We start from the raw sequence: 18,676 nt of genomic DNA on the forward strand, positions 1-18,676 counted from the left end.
GCCAGGCCCCCGCGGGAGCCCAGGCGGGCACACCCAGGTCTCCACACCCGGGGGCTGGGGCGAGGGGCGGGCTGCTACTGCACCTCATGGCACTTAATGGTCTCGTTCCATCAGATAAGTGCTCACCGTTAGCAGGCTCACACCGTTAATGGACTTTTATTTTTCCCTTGGCGATTCGGCATTTTTTACTGAGTGTTTGCAGCTGGCAAATAATACCAAGTTGCTCTACCCAGACAAATCGTCCAACTCTGTTGGTTTTCAATCCCTCAGAATAGCAGGACACAGCCTCAAGGTGAAGGAGGTGAAATCTGGACTCCCGAAGTGATCATCTTTCCCTAAATGTCTCCAAGTGATGCTTGACCATCCAGGCACGCTGATGTTTGGTTTGGATAATGATGGGTTTCATCCAATGCCTCAGCTGATAGCCACGTGCCAGTGCAGTTCAGAACAGGAGAAGGCTGTGCTGGGCAGAGTACACCTGGGCTTTGGGGACTTGGGACTGGACATACAAGGAACACAAAGAAGGACTACATCATGCTGCTTTGAATTAGACTTGCAACCTTCTAATTCTTAGGAGGTGGATGTAGAGTCAGCTGGGAAATGCAAGGGTTGCACTTTATTTAAAAATATTTTTTATTTCTAAATAAAAGCATGAAATTTATATGCCTTCATCCATCATCCAGTGCCTTCCACTCAACAGCTCAAGGAACTCTACAAGCTCTTGGCCAAAGTGCCATTTGCTGTGGTCAGGAAGAGGCCACACATTTTGCAAGGACCAAGCATGGTGCCAGCCTCATGAAAGCAACCAGAATCCCCAGAGAAGGAAACATTCCACTGGATCTCCTGTGGATCTCAGAGGTCCAGACTGGTGACAGGAAAAGGATATAATGGGGAGACGTAATCAGACCATTTCACTGACTCAGTATCAACTCTTTCCCATGGAAATTTGTGTTCTGCAGCTCAGCTCCAGCGTTATATGCAGCTGATGAATTCAGAGCAGATCTCTTTGGGGTTTTTTCCTGCAGGGGCCCTGAGAGGACACATTGCTGCAACAGGTATACATAAGCCTGCAAAGCTCCCTGCACAGGGAGCTCTGATCAGCGACATGGCCTCCTATCAGCCCCACTTCCTCCCCAGCTAATATTGTTCATCTACTATAAAACAACTCTTACAGAGCAAAGGCTGGCTGTACAGATTATGTCTTAAGGGCGCTTGACCTTCAAGTCTGCAGACAAAGCAGTCACTGAAATCTCAGAGCCCTGAAGCTCAGTGTTCTCCTGGCACAGACTGACACAGTCTGATGGGCTGTGCTGCCCTGATACACTAATAATGGAGTGTGACCTAAATTTCTGTTTTCAGGGGATGTGGATATAAATTAGAAGAACAGTTTAAATCAAATACACTTTGTAAGGAAACATACTATTTGAGGAAGGGGTCAAATTCCAGATGATGTAAATTTTCTCAGCACTCCCATGGCAATCCGAGCAGTTTGGAAAGTGTTATCTTCTGAAAAATCAGAAGCCTGGGCACACCAGGTTTTCTCTTTAGCAGAGAATGGCTGTCCATACAGGAGAGCATCTGTGCTCTTCAGTCTCGCCTGCTGTAAAAATTCCTGCCTGCAGTGAAGGAAAGAAAATTGGCTCTAGAGCAGGGCTGCTGCTTTACTTGAGTCTTGTGTTTGCAGAATGCAACTGGTTTAATTACACCTAGGACTGTTTTAAATGCTAGAAAAGCTGTCTGTGTTCACACCGACATCCGATCTTTCCATTTACCCAGCTGGATGCTGTTACAAGTTTCCTGTTCATTACCTGTTTGTTTTGGCAGGACTGTTCAAGGGTGACAAAAGCAGAAATTGCTGGCTAAATACACACAAAACATCTCTTTTTGATCCTCTGGCTTTTGAGGGAGGGCTTTTTCTACATGCAGGAATTTCAGTGTTCAGATTTAAATAGTTAAGTTCCAGTGATAGAGAATAGAGTGACCGCAGATGGTTTTTTACAAGGACTCTAATAGGAAAGATGAAGGAGTCCTTGGAAGCCAAAATAAGAAAGAAGAAAAGTGGGGGAAAAAACAGATGAAGAACATGATGCTGTCAGAGATGGTTTGAGAATGCCTGGGTGGTTTAGGGATGACTGTGTGAATAGCCAAATGATGGTGAGACAGGTGAGCTGCTGGGGCAAAAACCTCTGTGAGAGCAATGAACCAAATGAGTCCTTGTCACCATGTGTCACCATGCTTCTGGAAATATGTGGACCTCTACAAAGCCTGGGAAAGCCACTGCAGAGCCAAGACACCATGTAGGAAAAGGTCTGGCCAAAAAGCCCTGAGGACTGGTGGTTGCAGACACCAGCAACTCACCTTAAGGAGCAGTGTGTGTGTCAAAGGCAATGGCAGCCCTGAGCCACAGACACTGCTTTGAGGCTGGGACATGTGGCCTTTCTCCCTAGAAAAAGAGTTCTGCGCTTGTCACAATAACTAACAGACAGGAGATCAAACAGATCCCTCCCCAGCCCCCAGACCTAAAAGATGAGGTTCAAGCATTACCTTGTCCTTGCCCCTCTGCTGCTACAACACTGCCAGCTGGGCAAAGCTGGCTCTCAGTGGTAAGTGGGGATGTACATTCACGGTGTGGAGGCAGCTGGGGTGTGGGTGGGCGCTCTGAAGGGAAGTAAGCAAACTCTGGGTATTTAAGCAGTGGCCCTGTTACCACAAACTAACCTCCAAAGGCTCCTAGAAGAAAGGCTATTACAGAAGGAGGGGAAGCTCTTGGGAGTTTATTTTGTAAAATGTGAATAAAAGATGAAGAGAGATTCCAGGGCAGAGATGGGGAGTTGTTCTGGCACCCCAGGGGAGTCATCCTCAGCTCCTGCACTAGCACAGCCCTTTCAGGCAGTCGCAGCAATCCTCAGGAAGGGGTGTTTCTCTCTGCCATCAATATTTCCCTGCCACAAGTTCCCTTTCACAGATGACCCCTGGGGTGGGAACCTCTTCTCCCAGTTCTCCCAGTATGTGGGATTAAGGACAAAGATCCTCTGTGTGGACACGGAGAAGAGGAAAGTCTATCCCTTCTTCAGTAAAGATTTCCTCTGAAGAGTGATTCCACATTGGCTCCTTGCCATGTAAAGCTATGTTTCCTGTCCCATGGCTGTGAATTTGGTGGGACAGAAATATTACACATATTGATAACCCAGAGGTGTCATGGTAAACCATGCTGCTGTGTGCAAAACAGAGGTGTCAGTGAGTTTGCAGCCAAGATTTCTGGCTTGTTTAGTCTTTCTTGCTCCCAAAGATTCTAAAATGTGGACCAGGTTTTTGGAGGAAAGATTGAGGTTGTGTACCTCAATGGGATTGCCTACTGCTCCCAAAACTTCAGCTGTTGCAAGAAAAACTGCATGTCAGCAAATGAAAAAATGAACTCTACTGTTCAAATCCTCCATTCATGAGTATTTTTACCCAGAGGATGTCCATCCTGTCTAGTACAAATTCCTTGCTGTTCTCACTCTGCTTTGTGCTTATTGTCACTGTAGCTGAGCCTTTCTGTAATTCATCCCAGAAAGTTTGGAAAGCTTCAGGACCCTGGGCTCCAAAAGGAGGGACAAAGACTCACCTCTGCTCCTGAGCAGCATCTGCAGAGGCCTAGGAATGTGCAGGCACAGATACCTCACTGTGTCCCATTGTGTATCTCAGCCTATGTGACCAAAGGTGTTCAGTCCTGCCCTGTTACTCCGTGGCTCTCAGGCTCTGGGACTGCATTCTGCTTCTGCTGGATGGGGTTTCTGCCCAGGTCCCAGCTGGCTCAGTTCCAAGCAGAAGTAGGAGGAACCACTGTCGAGTAAAAAGTGCTTTTTGTGTGATTGATGACCCTTAATAGAGCCAGCTCTCTCACTCCTCTGGCAGCCCCACTCCAAGCAAGGACCATGGAGTACCCACTGCTGCCTCTCACATGGAAGCAGAGAGACATTGCCCCTTCAGGGATTAACTTGCCACTCAATTCCTGGAAAGTGACTGCATCCAGCAGAACTCTGGTCCAGCTTATCTTGCACTTTTTAAAAGCAGAGGTGTCTTATCAATGTATAGCACCACATGACACCCAGCCAACCTCCATGGCCCTAACTGCCCTGGCAGCACCAGCCCCTTTGTGCTGCCCAACTCTAGCTTTTGTTCCCAGGCAGGTCTGCAGTGGAGTGCTGGACATCTGGGCCTGTCCACTGTGCAGCACGCTGTGTCTTTCCCAGGCTGCCATTGTGTGTGGTCGCTGGGCATTCACAGCAGGCTGCCATGTAGAAGGATGGCATCACAACCTGCAGCTCCTTTCCTCTCTCCTCAGCTGATAGCTGTCAACAAGGCACCCTCTCAGTGGTAGACCAGCAGCCCCATCCCCTTCACCCTGTTTTTTCCCCTAGACAAGTAGTCCTTTTAGTGCCTGGATGTCTCTGCAGGCTGTTTCAAAGGGCTTCCCATGGGGCCGGGGGGATGCAGACACCCCAGCTGTGGATCCTGCCTTCAGACTTTTTGCCATGGAGCCCAAAAACCCAGCTGGCCCTCAAGAAAGTCATGGGACTTGTAATTGATGCTAGTGGGCTCCCTCTTTCTAAGCCAGCCTCCTCCCTGCGTGCCACTGCCGCCTGGATGTGCAGCCAGGCACATCCTCTTCATCTTTGGACAAGGTTGCCTGCAGCCCTGGATGACTCTGGTGTGGTCTCATAGTGGAAGCCATGGGGGTGCTCCTGAGTCCTTCCTGTCCTGCCCAGGGACCAGGGCTGTGAGACTGCAGTGTCTGCTCAGGAAGTTCTTGCTAATGGAGCAGGAGGCGTTTGGCTTTGTTTTTCCAGCCAAACAGAAGTGGCACCTACAAAACTGTGGCATCCCTGGAAGCCCCTGGCTGTGCCTGTCTAGGTTCCCCTGCCCTGGTGCTGCTCACCAGGCCATGTACAGTGGGACACTGATCATCACCCCCTCAAAAAGAAACAGGATGCAAAGGGGTAGCTCAGCCCTGCACTGACTGCATGGAGGTAACACAAAGCCCCAGCTCCTTTTTGCACCAGGGAAGCTGCTGGAACACCATTAAATGGTAAGGGCCAAACCATAAAGTGGAGACCCAAACTCTGCTGATCTGAACAGAAGAACTTGCATGGCCTCACTGAAGCTTGATGCACCCCTGACACCTCTCAACCAGTGCTGTCAGCAGCTCTCTATCCCAAATAGTGCAACATCACTGCTGGCATTTAGGGGCCCTGGCTCATTGACCCTTTTATGGGTCTGGAGCAGATAGAGGGAGCAGGGAAGGAGAGGAAGAGGTGCTATGCCTCCTATTTGTAAAGGAGGGAAGGCTAAGATCAGCCCCAGGCCTGGCCTTGGCTGACTAGTTGTGTTTTAAATAGGTGACTGGAGTTCATCACATCAGATGCTGTTGCAAAGGAGCTGAGTCCCTGTTGAGTGTGAAAGGGGTTGTTTATAATTTATGGGTTTTAAATGATGGGCCAAGAAAAAGTCTGGCTTGTGCTAAAGTGTATCTCTCCTCTAGATTGCTGATGCTTGTACAAACATTGTAAAAATGCCAGCGATCTTGCTAAAGTTACATTACTTCTAATAATTAGGTTATCATCATGGACTTCTATTGCATTACAAACAAGACGCCTCTGCCAGAGTCATGGAGAAGAAAGTGAATTTATTTACAAGAAGATTCTCCCTCACACAGGCTCCTCCTCCCCCACTGGAAACCATGTCTGCTGACCCCATCCTTCAGCAATATGAAAATAATTCAGGGCAGTGGGCCTCAGTAACACTGTGTTTGTGGTCAGGGTTCCTCTGAACTCCCTTCCTTCCCCAGATCTCTAAACAGCCTTTTCTTTCTTAACAGATTTAATGAAGAACTAAGTGTAAGTCGAGGCAGACGGTGTTTGACTAACAGCCTGCAGAGCACAAAACAAAAGGGAAAAGGACACTGGTTGTCTTGCAGTAATGGTGGTGCCTTGCTGTTTTGCAGATAGTAGCAGGTGATGCAAAATATATTGTGTTTCAAGAACACACAAAAATCCTACATGGACAATTTCGTTTGTGAGCACATTGATTGCAGAAATTGTTGGAGAGACAAACATGTCTGTATATTTATGGCATATTATAGAAGTATAAATCACAAGTCGTGTCTAGCATTACTTTTTGTGTTGTTTGTATGTTTTGTTTACACCTGGGTGGTGCTTATAAGAAACGATTTGTGTGGAAGCTTCCATAGAATACAATTTTAGGGCTTAAAAGGGTTAAAATGTCTCCAAACAAGGCAGTTTATTCTGTTCTGTTTTGTTTACAGATCTGTAACACATATATCCAAATTTGCTTGGTTAAAAGTGAAATTTAACAAAATATACACTTTCCACTGTAGCACAGCATTGCTGAAATCTCACAGAGGGGAAAACAAAACCCTAAGTAATATTTTGAATCATTAGTGCTCAGCTGAACATAGATACCAAACGGCGAGAAAGAAAGCAAGGATGGGAAAGAAAAGAAGAATAAATAAAAGATAAGTTGTCTGTATTGACCAGGATGGGAAGTGGCAAAATATTTCTCACAATAGGAATGCCAGGTCTGTCATTAGAGGATGGAGTAGGAGCTGCAGTGTTTGTCAAAGTGGAAAGTGATGCATCAGACGTTTTGGTGGGGAATACAGAAGTTTGGATTAATATTTAACTCGACACTTTTAGGAAGAGATAAGAATAGTCTTCTCAGAGAGATATGTACTGTCAGGAAGAGACTTTAATCACAGCGTTTACAAAAGAAATATCTCTGTAAATCCAGCGAGGAGTTCGATACAGCCGTGTAACTAGAGAGGAGGAAACACGAGGGTTCAGAGCATCGTTCCCTTTCTTTTTCCTATTTTTTAATCTTCTTGTTACTTTATTTTTTTTTCTTCCCCATGTTAACTGTCCTGTTTGTGGCAGGAAGAGGTGGCGGTGCCCCTCTGCCACGGTCAGGCGGGATGGGACTGTCCTTGCCAGGCACCGGGGAGTGTGGCGGCACCGCCCAGACACTGCCCGCACCCCGGCTCAGCGTCTCCCCTCGGCTGTGTGGATCTGATTGTCAATTTTCTTTCAAAGTTTATATTTATGAAAAAGAAAAAAAAAAAAAAAAAAAAAAAAAAAAAAAAAAAAAAAAAAAAAAAAAGGAGGAAAAGCTCGGGCTTCCAAAGATGTCTAAAAATTGATTTATGGTTAGTATAAAGACAACAGTATAAAAATAACAAAGGAGGCGGCAGCTGCTGCGCGGATTGCTATGGAGACCCTAATGAAATTAGCACTATCAGAGGGTTTCTAATTTTTTTTTTTTTTTGCCTTCTAAGCTTCTATTTTCTTTTCTATTTTGGATAGCCAGAGTGTAATTAAAAAAAAAAAAAAAAAAAAAAAAAGCCCACCGAAATAATATGCGCGATAGATACCCAGCCAATAAATAAATGTTAACCTCACCGAGGTTTATATGCAGGATTTGATCTGAAACAAGATGGCCAAGAGCCCCTCTTTGTAGGTCGCCTCCTCAAAGCAGCTGCGCTTCCACAGCTCAAGGTGGCTTCACCCGGCCGAGCCAGCTGCCAGCCAAGCCACCGAGGCGCTCCAGTGGGGCCAGCCGATTAGAAATAAATACTTTAAAAATACTTTCAATTTTTTTTTAAGTGTAACGGCTCTTTGTGTGATGCCACGGTTTGTTTTACTCTATTAATGATTTACGACTTGCTGTCTTAATTAATCCTTACATAAACTACAAACACCAGCCACTGTTACAACTGTTCAAGACTACTCTCTCAACTAGCTCAGACCGATTATACTAAATAGGTGAAATGTAAGTCACCACGGACCTGAATCCCTCTCCCGAAGTATTGGTGAAGAAACTCTACAAATACCCACATAAATACATTAAGACGAGGATAAATAATCAGTGATACAAAAAATGTCTCGCTTAAAATAATAAATACATATCATTTAGTCCAATGCGATCCTTACGTTACGGAAGAACTCATAAATTAACTTCTCTGAAATAAGCTTACGCGCGGGCCAGTTCCGACGGCTCACGACTGGTCTAAAACACCTCAGCATGACGCGCTGCTAACACTACAGCATCTCTAAGACTTACCTTCAAGTACATCATTACCAGCTTATCAGTCCCTCGGTTGGCAGTATATTGCACTGTCATGCTTAAAACAGCTCTAAGAGAAAGGCTCCTGCTCACGGACCTACTCGGGGCTGCGGAGGAAAGAAGGGAGCTGCTAAGGGAGACAAATCCACTGATACTGTTGGCACTAGAGAGCACAGTAACACTGTCCCGTCAGAAAAGTGAGGTAATGGAGAGGGGAGCGGGGCCCGCTGGCCGCCGCCCCGCTACAGATGCGTGAGCTTGGGCGCCTCCTGCATCCGTCCCTGAGAGGAGTGGTGAGAGGAAAGGTCCGTGTAGGTGGGGTGGGGGTCGCAAGGTCCGTGGTGGTGGCCGCCGGGGATCTGGGCGGCGCAGCTGTAGTCCACGCTGGCGGAGGAGGGGTGCTGCAGGTGCCCCAGGTTGAACATGGGGCCCGAGGCCGGCATCGAGTCCACGAAGTTGCCCCCCACGTAGACGGGGCTGCCCTGCAGGCTGGGGTTGGCGAAGCCGCCGCCGCCGCTCTGCATGGGGTGGGGGTCGTACTCCGCGCCCGCGTAGCGCTTCTGCTGCGGCAGGCAGCTGCTCAGCGGCGCCGTGTAGGCGGCCAGCCCGTACATGCTCTGCTGGGACTTGGCGAAGGAGGTGGGCGAGGGCGCGTCGTAGTTGAGGCTGTTGACGCCGGGGAGCTGGCTGGAGTAGCCGACGTGGTTCGGGCCGCTCAGAGGGGGGCTGCGGTCCGGGGACTGTCCGACGGGGGAGTGCATGATGCCTTTGGCTTTTTGGTCCTTTTTGTACTTCATCCGGCGGTTCTGGAACCAGATCTTGATCTGCCGCTCGGTCAGGTTCAGTAGGTTGGCCATCTCCACGCGGCGCGGCCGGCACAGGTAGCGGTTGAAGTGAAACTCCTTCTCCAGCTCCACCAGCTGCGCGCTGGTGTAGGCTGTGCGCACCCTCTTGGAGGCCGGCCCGGGGGGGCTCTTGTCCTCGCAGCTCTCTCCTGCAGGGAAGAGGCACAAAGAGACATTGGTTCCCCAATGAAAGACACCCCCCACCCTTCCTGCCGAGTCCCTCAGAAACCTGCTGTACCCTCTCGCTCTGTCGGCGCCCGGAGAGGGGGTGCCGAGGGCCCAGGGGGGGCCTCCCGCTCCTCCCTGCCCGGCATACACACCCTCCCGCAGCTGCCTCCCCCCGAGACCACCGGCGGCCCCCCGTCCGGGCGTCCCCGGACCCCGCCCCCGGCCTGTCCCACCTGCAGCGCCCGGCAGGCAGCGCTGGGACCCCTCGGCGGGGCGGGGGGACAGGAGGGCCATGGCAGCTGGAGGAGCAGGAGACAAGGCGCGGAGCCAGGGGCTCGGGCCCAGGGGTCAGGCCGAGGGGCTCAGCCCGGCTCCCCGGGGGTAGCAGTGGGTCCGGGCGGGGGTGTTGGGCTACCTGGGGGGGCGCAGGTGCTTTTCTGCTTGGAGTTCTGCCGGGACTCCTTCATCCAAGGGAATATCTGCTTGCTGAGGGTGGCGCTGGCCGAGCCGGAGGAGTTGGGGCCTCCCTTGGCTTTTTTCGGAGGGGGCACACTGGGAGGGGGGTTGGGCGGGGAGGAGGGCGGCAGGGCCGGGGGCTGATGCTCGCCGATCCCGGGGGGCTGGCTGCCCCCGGGGCCGCCCCCGCCCGGCCGCATGCAGCTCCCGCTCAGCTCGCTGCCCTTGTGGGCCGGAGCGCGGCCGGGCGCCGAGCCCTGCACGGAGCAGGCGGAGCCGGGGTACTCGCCATCCAGGCCGGCCTGCCCGTAGGGCTGGTGGGCCGCGCCGTAGGGGTAGGCGTCGGCCTTGCCGTAGGTGTAGCCCCCGAAGAGCCCCGCGTTGTCGTAGTAGGCGGCTTTCTGCATCCTCTGCTCTGCGATCGCCGAGGCCCGCGGCCCCCGCTCAAATAACATTGACCGCCGCCCCGCGCCTCACGTCCTCGGCCCGGGCCACTCGCCGCCACCTGGGGAGGGAAACAGCAGGGACACAAAGGAGACTTTAGAGGGGGAAACCGGCTGGGAGCGGCTGGCGCGGCACCCTCGCACCCCGGCAGCCTCGGCCTCAGCGCCCATCCCGGGGAGGGCTGGGAGACATCGAGGAAGAACACCACGGGAGGACCAGGGGCACGGCAGGGAAAGAGCCACTGCAGAGCCATGGTGCAGGGGGAGCGGGAACACATTGGCGGGGCTTCCTACGAGCCACCTTTTGAACCATTTGGGGGGATGTTTTATTTGCTTTGTGTTGCCTTTGGACCGTTCCCGCTCGAGTTGGGCTGGGTCGGGCCCTGCGGTTGTAGGCAAGAGCTCTCAGTGAGCAACTGTGCTGGCTGGTGTCCCCAAAGAGCCACCGGCCCATTTGGGCCGAGAGCACCCGCGCCCCCCGCCCGGCACGCGTGCGCACGGCCCGGCTCGGCTGACATGATGGATGGAGCCCGGGCTGCGGCCGGGCAGAGGCAGAAAAATCCCATCCCCTTTGTAAACCCGCCCTTCTTCTTTCCCCGGATTCCTCCAGAGTTAAAGTATAACCGGCGCCATTCACTCCCTTTACTTTGCACTATAAAGGAAGTCGCAGGTCAGCTCCCCTATTTTAATTCTGTGATGAATTAAATTCCCTCACCCAACGATTCTCGTCCCTTTTATTTGTACCCAGCAGAAAGAACCTGAGACATTTGAGATAATTTTTAGAGGATTCTTTCTCAGCCTGCAAACTTACTGTTCTCCCTTCCCCGCCCCCCGGCTCCCACATGAGGCTGCTCCCACCGAAAACGCACGGTCCCCTTAGGGCAGATGTTTTGAGGCAGGGTGCTGTTACCTTTCTCCTTGCTGCTCCCAAAACTTCTCTGCGCTTACTACAAGATAGAAACTGTTCTGCAGTTTTGGTTGTGTAATTTCGGCTTTTTAATATTCCCTGCTCTTATTTTTCTTGTGGGATAGAGGTTTTCTCTGACACCTTTGGTAATTCTGTAAATTAGCACATACTTCACCTGACAATGTAAGTCTGTAAATCAAGACTTCCTTGTATTTCTGCAGGATTTAAGCCTACTAAGATACCAGAGAAAAGTAGCTAGAAATCTTTGAAAGGTGTCCGACAATTACAGTTCTCCTGCCTATACTTAAGCGATACTAGGAGAGTACTCGTCTTTCTCTCGCAAGTACCGCTGGTCCCGCCAAATATCCTTGACCTGTTCTCTGAAAATTACCGGGAAACACATCTCTTTAAGTCGAAATAACCTCAGCGAGCTGCGATCCACGGCCGCTCTCGGCGGTTTATCCCGTATGACAAACCGCCGGGGTCCCTTTCTTTCCTAAACAAAAGCTTGAGATGATCTGTGGAACTGACGGAAACGGGAACTATTTTTCTCTCCTGGAAAATTTTAGCTTAAAAAGTCTGCAGAAATGGACAGTGGCGAAACAGATGGGTTTTAATACGATGTGATAATTTTGACAAGTCTTGGAAGTATTTTTGTCCAAATAACTCTGTCGCTCTTTTCTCACTTCTATCATCTACATTTTCGGGACCGGTCTGGACTGAGGACTTTTGTTAGCACAACACTGCCTTAAGCATAGGCTTTTATAGGCCTTGTGAAATATAGTTCTCAAAAGAATACACAGAATCTTAAGAAAGAATATTGCTGTTAAGCTGTTAAAAGCCTTATTTCTTTTCTGAAATACCAACTGCTTGTGAACTCTGCTTGAACCTAAAAAGGAGGCTATGGGCCATAAATCACATGGACAATGCTCAACTGTTTGGTGGCTCATCTTTAGATCTTAAAAAGAGAGAGAGGGAGAGAAAGAGGGAGACCTATCCAGGGTTTGATTTTCCACGAGTGAAAGGCCCGGGGTGATGTTTTTATAGGTAACACCAAAGTGGGGGCTCAACACTTGGTGGTTTGGCCAGAAACAGCCTCCAGGGAAGAAAGAAAAAAAAAAAAAAAAAAAAAAAGGAAAAAGGGAAAAAAAAAAAAAAAAGTGACATCCAAATGGTGAGCCCGAGCCGTGGGAGGTAGGCTTGCAGGCACCGAGGGTAGGAAACCGCAAAGTATCCATGTCTGTGTTTCAGATTTCCCTTCCTCCTCTCCAGAAAGGTTAACCTCATCTGAACTGTTAGGCGTTGCACATGATAATGGGGCTTTTTGTTCTGCCCCTGGTCCCTGCGCTTTTTGGGGATGCCGACCCCTGTCCCGGCCGTGCCTGGGGAGCAGCTGGAGCCCAGCGTCCCCCGCTCGTGTGCGCAGGGCCCGGCCGGCCCGGCCCGCACTGCCGCTCTCCTGCCTCCCGACACCTTCATATTAAGCAGTTCTCTACTAAAACTTCCACTACACTTAATTCTGCTTCGGATCAATATCTAATATGATACCGAATAAATAAGAGGCGGTGAGAGCGGCCAGCGAAGCGGTTATTAAAGCAGCCGGAGCTCTCAGGGTGCATATCAATGCACCTGTCATTGCGGTTGTAGCAAAATTTATGACTGCTAGCGCCGTGGCAGTAAACGCTCCGGCCAGGAATGAAAAGGAAAACACTTCCCAAGCCCCGGCACTTTCAGAAGTGCAAAGCAGCCGGCGCGTAGGAGGGAGCCCGGCAAAAGAATCCCCCGCTCGGCACGTTTCCCGGCCGCCGGCCCGGGGCTGCCCTGTATATAAGGAAAGCGCTGGAGCCGCCGCCGGCCCCGGCCGCGAGCAGAGCAGCCGGGCACCCACCGCCGGGGCCGCGCCGGGCCGGGCACGTCTCGCCTTTGGGGCACTGAGAGCACGGGGCAGCGGGAAGGGCCCTGCGGGACACGGAGCGGGGCCGCCCTGGGGCCTCTCACCCCGGCCCGGAGCCCCCGCGGGGACAGCCCGCTCCCCGCGCCCGCAGCAGGCCCTGGTGCTCCCGGCCGGGCCCGGCCCCGCGGAGCAGGGCAGGGCGGTTTGCAGCGGGGCTCTCTGCGGGCTGTGCTCGGTCTGTTGGGGCCATCAGGCCGGCCCCGGTGCCGCCGGCGGCTGTGACCGGGCAGCTCTCCCCGCTCGGCCGGGCCGGGCCGGGCTGTGCTCCCGCCACGGGCCCGTGGCCATGGGGAAAGCGAGACATGGACGGAAAAGGAAATTTAGAGAACTCACCAAACTTACGTTTTCTCTTGATTTTTGACTTTAACTGTGTGAGTAGGATCTTCAGGTTCCTTTGGATAATCCGTGGGCACGGACCTGCAACAGAAGTGATAACTCTCAGCGGAAACTGCTTTGTTTTGGACTTTCTTCCGTAGGACGTTGTTAATAAATGCACATCTCGTCCGCAGCCCCTCACCGTGTCTCTCCGTCCGTGTCAGATCTTTTACCAGACAAAGGGTGGATGTTTCTCTTCATTTATTAATAGCGCTCTGAGAGAGGCGGTGAGCGAGCAAAGGTGCCGAACACGCGGCCGCGGGTGGGAGCCGGGCAGGGCGGCCTGTGGCGGCCGCTGGACGGGCCCGGGCCCCGGCGGCGGAGCCGTGCCTGCCTTCCCGGGCCCCCGGTGCAGCCCAGCCCGGCCCGGGCCGCGGGCAGGCTCGCACAGGGTGAGGAAGCGCCTTTGCCGGGGAGCTGCGGCACCTTCCAGGGCCACAAGCCCCTCTCCCGCCGCCCGCAGCCACGGCCCGCCAGGAGCTCCGCGGACACGGAGCTAGCGCGGGCCTCTCTCCATTTCTCCCCCCAGATACCGAATAAGACAGAGAGAAAGATAAGCGAAGAAGCCCCAGCATTGAAAAGGCTCTGCAAACATTTGCGTCTCGAAATTAGTATTTTGCCTTTGCCTGTGCGATGTGTCGATTGAGGACTTTAAGAACTTAAGAGTGCCAGAAAATCCCCCACAAAGAAGCCCGGGTCATTATAAAGACGATATCTAGCCACCATAAGCCTTTGAAATGACCTTTGGCTCGTATAGCAATAACTCACCACTTAATGAACAACCAACGGAAGCGCCTCCGATAGCTCCCAACACAACAGACCTTACAACTTTCCACCAAGTCTCCTCTCTCCCTAACCAAACTCAGTAGGATGCTACATTCCCCTTCCAAATCACCTTAATTTATGCTGGCAAACTGGAGTTAGGGAAGTGGAGCTTCATGATTACACATGATGCTCGCTCAGGTTCCTGGCCCGGGCCTGTCCCGGTAACGTCTTATATAATGTATTCACGTGGGCGTATGTCAACTTTAAGTGCTTTATTTTTTTAAAGGGAATTCATTAGAAATAGCACTTTACAAGGTGTATGAAGGCAACCCAAAGTGGGCTGCACCTTAGCCCCTGAGCGGAGAGATCATAATATTGCAAACCGAGTCATTGTTAGCCGCTGTTGATTAACACGGTAAGTTTTCATTTTGTGCCTAATTAATTATCGACTTCTCATCCCTTTCCGAAGTGGCTTCTCAGCCTCACAAGCGATAGCCTTCTAGCTCTAGACATGCTTTATTTAGCCAGAGCTTGGCCAAGTACCAAGACTTGCACGGCCACAGGAATAACCCCCAAAGTTTGTGCTGCGGAGAGAGGAGTCTGGGCACGCTGGGGTTGTGCTCGTCTCCCAGGGCTCGGAGAAGACCTTGCCAGAGCTGAACACGGGGAAATCTTTAGAATTATTCAGGCGTGGGACCAATATAGGTATTATTGAAATTTTAGGTGAAGTTATAAGTGAGTGCTTCCATCGAGCCAAATGAAATGCTGCTCGCAGTAATTGGATTCAGCTGACTAACTTGGCAGGCCAGCAGCTTGGAGGCATACTGCTAAGAAAAATGTTCCGTGCTTTTAACTTCTCATCGAGCAGAGCAACACGCAACAGAAAATAATAAACAAATAAACAAACACCCTAACTTTCTCCTTCTCCCCTGGCCTCCCACTCTATTTCCTTCGGGGCACTCCGACCCCCGCCGAGGGCTCGCCTGGTGACTCGGGGAGGGCAGGGTCCGTCCCAAGCTTACACACACTTTGTTCGACAGCACAACGCCGGGCTTCACGCAGGGGCTTTACAAGAGACATAAGCGAGAGCTCACCCGGCTCCAGGCAAGCCCCAGTCAGTAAAAACAGGCGCTCCTGGGAGAGCCGGGCCGGTTGCAGCAGCCCAGGCGGGAGCCGAGCTGTGTCTGCGGGGAGGTTGTGTGGCCGCCTCCAGAGCCCCAGTCCGCCCAGAGAGGCACCGGTCCCCCCCAGGCATCTTCCCACCGCCTTATTGATCAAACCACACAAATGCAGGGCAAGAAACTTCTCGGTAGATAAATATCAAGCCGTGCTTCAAATAGCGTGTGTAACTCGAAGACATGAGCACACCGGTTACAGCAGCACTAAAACAACTGCGGAAGGAAAACAACAGCCACTGAGGGAACACGAATGCGCTGCCAGGGAAAAAGGTTCGGGAGGACACTTGGCACGAACATTTGAGAGATCCTATGTCGGGGCTACATTACCGATGAGCCTATTTTAAATCGCCCTTTACAAATCAACACGGCTACCCCCTGCCCGGCTAACCACGGCAACGCATTAACGTGATGCTCAATCTCACTTTGGCAATGGGAGCATCTAGCAAAGTTCTCTCCCTCGCTTGTTTGAGTATTGGTAATTCCCTTCCTGAAACCACCGCAAACTGGGGAAAGGATAGGCTTAAACGTATTCCCCTAGCTTTTGGAAATGACTTCACTTTTTATTTAAAGAACAGAATAAAAAGAAAATACGGCTTAAAACGCTCAAATAGGTGGAGAACACTCCATACATTTGCAGCCACTATGGGCAGAGAGTGCAAACAAATTCCAGACCGTTTCTGAGCAAAGGAGATAATACAGCCCCTGCGGTTAAACGTCCCATTTTGTCATGCAGTTGCTTACCTGTGTATCAATTTATCATAAACCTGGGTTCCTCACTTTTCAGGATCTGCGCTTGCAGTTCTTAGAATATATCCTTCACCCTTTGTCTGCAGACAATACTCTCCTAAACCTGATCTTGCGGTTTTACAAATATTTCCATACACCAGAATTCCCGATAGAACGAAAACAGGCTCAGGCTCAACTACCAATAAAAGAGAGCGAGTGGAAATCGGAATTAGTTGGGCTCAAAAAAAAAAAAAAAATCAACACACAACCTTTAGCCATCAGCCTCCTGGAACCAAGGACAGCAATTGGCCGGGTCTTGTTTTGTTTTGGTTTTAAATCGTGCGGCCATTGATGAATTTTGGGGGCGAGCAGGAGAAACCCCTTTATAATCAGAAATATAGGCACTGCCTTAAAATCCAGGCATATGGGCCCACGTGATCGCCGAGCAGCGCGCCGGGGCCGGGGCCGGGGCTGGCGCTCCCCGCGCCCCCGCGCAGCGCCGGGCCCCGTGGGGCGGGCGGCCCCCGCATCCCTGCGCGCCCGCCCGCGCCCCGCTCCGCGCCCGCCGCCCCCGCACTTACGCGCCGCGCGGGGCCGGCGGAGCGGGGGAAAAGGTGAATTCCGCGGGACGATCCCAGCGGGCAGAAATTCCCGGCGGAGACAGGAGGTATTTGGAACCGGCTGCGGCGGGGAGCCCGTGCCGGGGGCAGCTCCGCGGCCGCGCTGCTCTGGCGGGCGGGCGCTGGGGCCCACCGGCCTGCGCCACTTTTGACTTTCTCCTTCTCCGGACCGGGAAGATGCGGGGCAGCGGGGACTGCCCCTGTCTGGAGGCTAAACAAGCGCTGGGGAAAAAAACCCTCATGACATTTGTGCGTGTGTGTGTCTGCCCTGAGCCTGCCTCCCTGCTCTGTGTGTGTGAAGAGACATGGAGTAAAGCCTGTGTACATCTGTCATGTGTGCCCACAAAGCTCCCCAACAATACCAGTTAGGCAAAAGAAATATATATATATATATATATATATATTAGCTTCTCTGTTTGATTTTTTTATAACATATCTGTAGCTATAAATACACCACACCTAATCTAACATCTGCTATGATTTCATTACCATCCAAAGCATGGGGATGTGACAGTAACATATTACCTTACAATACTAACCGTAAGTGCATTGTAACATTTATCTAAATTACATTGCTTTTCCTGACTTTGCAAACCAGTTATAAAAAGATTGGAGTCCGGTGATGGAAACATAAGTTCAATGTAAATTATTGTGTATGGCTTCGGATTTATAATCCTATATTTCTTCGAAATGATGCACTTAAATCTCGCCTCAAGTAAGAGGTAATGGTTCTTTATATCCTTTTCAGTCAGCCATATATTCTGGTGTCTGGGTAGTTTTGCCGAGCCCCCCGCGCTCGCGTGTCTGTGTGTACATACAGCAAACCCTGCACACACAGCGTGTCCGGCATACTTGTGTACAGGCACACAAAGCCCAACGTAATTCTGGCCGCTCTTTAGACATTTTGGATGACGGAGAGGTCTTTAGCTTCCTACACAAAAGTGCGAAGGGGAAAGCTGGACACGAGCAAAGAACACGGAGAGGATTCAGAAGAAAATGCCTTTTTGGGGGGCACTTCGGAACCCCCCGGAGAAAGCCTCAAAGCCTCACAGCCCTTTGGTGTCTTTTGAGAGACTAGTGCTTTAAAAATAAAAAATAAATAAATAAAATAAAAATAAATAAAGAAAGAAAAGAAAAATAAAAACACGGGGTGGTGGGGGGAGGGGGAGGGAAGAAAGAAAAAAGAAAAAAAAAAACCCAAAACAAAACAGCAAATTTAACGTGAAAATGGAGGACGGCGGAAAGAAAGGATCACCTTCGCCACCACCGCCAGAATGAAGATATCGTAAAGGGGACTGAAAAAGTATTAAGGAAATGTTAATCCTTTGGCTGGTGGGACTCCAGCTTTGCGCGAATTTGTCTCCAGTAAAGGATCTAAGACTTCTTCAATCGGAGCATATGTTCATAGAGCAATAAAACAGAAAGATTTACAGTCTCCGCCCGCCCCCCAGCAGCCTCGCACCCTTTCAGGAATTACTTATGATGATTTATAACAACAGCTCCGGCAATTGTCAAACTGATAAAATAGCCCGGGCTATATGCGAGAATAAACGCTCTTATGAAAGGGTTGCGATTTATGTTCAGGTCCATTTTACTGAGTGTCTTGGTGGAGTTTGGTTTCTTTCCCGGCCCAACAGGATAATATAAAACTTCATTGATAAAAACGTAGGAGTCCTCGTGAAGTAGGAAATCTGTTCCTTAGTCACAACCACAGCACATAAACATTTGTCATTTTTGAATAATTGAATTAATGTGTTATTGTTTGAATGTATAATTCATAACATAGGAAACTTTGTCTCTGTCCTGCCACCGAAACGGAAGCAATAAAAAGCTACAATCTAGGGGTTTTTAGAAATTACTCCAGCAAGGGACAATAAAGAATATCCTGTTTGCAGAAGGTATTTCCAGCCGACTGGGATTCCACAGAGAAATCTCACACTCGTCCGTATTCTATGGAGTTTATAGAGAGTGGTTTTGCATAAAAACAAAACTGCTATTTTTCCCCGGTCCGGGCTATTGATGGGGGACCTGCGAGCCGGTGTGCCCGCTCCGCTCCGGGGGCTGCGTGCGGCCGGGCTCGGCTCCCCCAGCTCCGCGCCGGGGCCGGGGCACAGCGGG

General features: G+C 50.9%; 1 protein-coding gene across 13 annotated transcripts in view; it reads right to left on the reverse strand.

Annotated features, from left to right (window-relative positions):
• Positions 1–6,257: 6,257 nt before the first annotated feature.
• Positions 6,258–18,676, reverse strand: part of HOXD3 (homeobox D3) — a 31,095-nt gene continuing 18,676 nt past the window's right edge. For 4 of the 13 annotated variants that reach the window (XM_083864651.1, XM_083864642.1, XM_083864650.1 and 1 more), the window contains 3 exons: positions 13,228–13,311; positions 9,550–10,095; positions 6,258–9,115 (listed from right to left, as the gene is read on the reverse strand). In XM_083864651.1, the coding sequence (XP_083720777.1) occupies positions 8,364–9,115; positions 9,550–10,045 (1,248 nt within the window). In that variant the 5' untranslated portion in view covers positions 10,046–10,095; positions 13,228–13,311 and the 3' untranslated portion in view covers positions 6,258–8,363. The other 9 variants (XM_083864643.1, XM_083864641.1, XM_083864649.1 and 6 more) reach the window with 8 other exon arrangements.

Source organism: Zosterops lateralis (genome assembly GCF_965231275.1).
Source record: "Zosterops lateralis genome assembly, chromosome: 7".
Classification (NCBI taxonomy): domain Eukaryota; kingdom Metazoa; phylum Chordata; class Aves; order Passeriformes; family Zosteropidae; genus Zosterops; species Zosterops lateralis.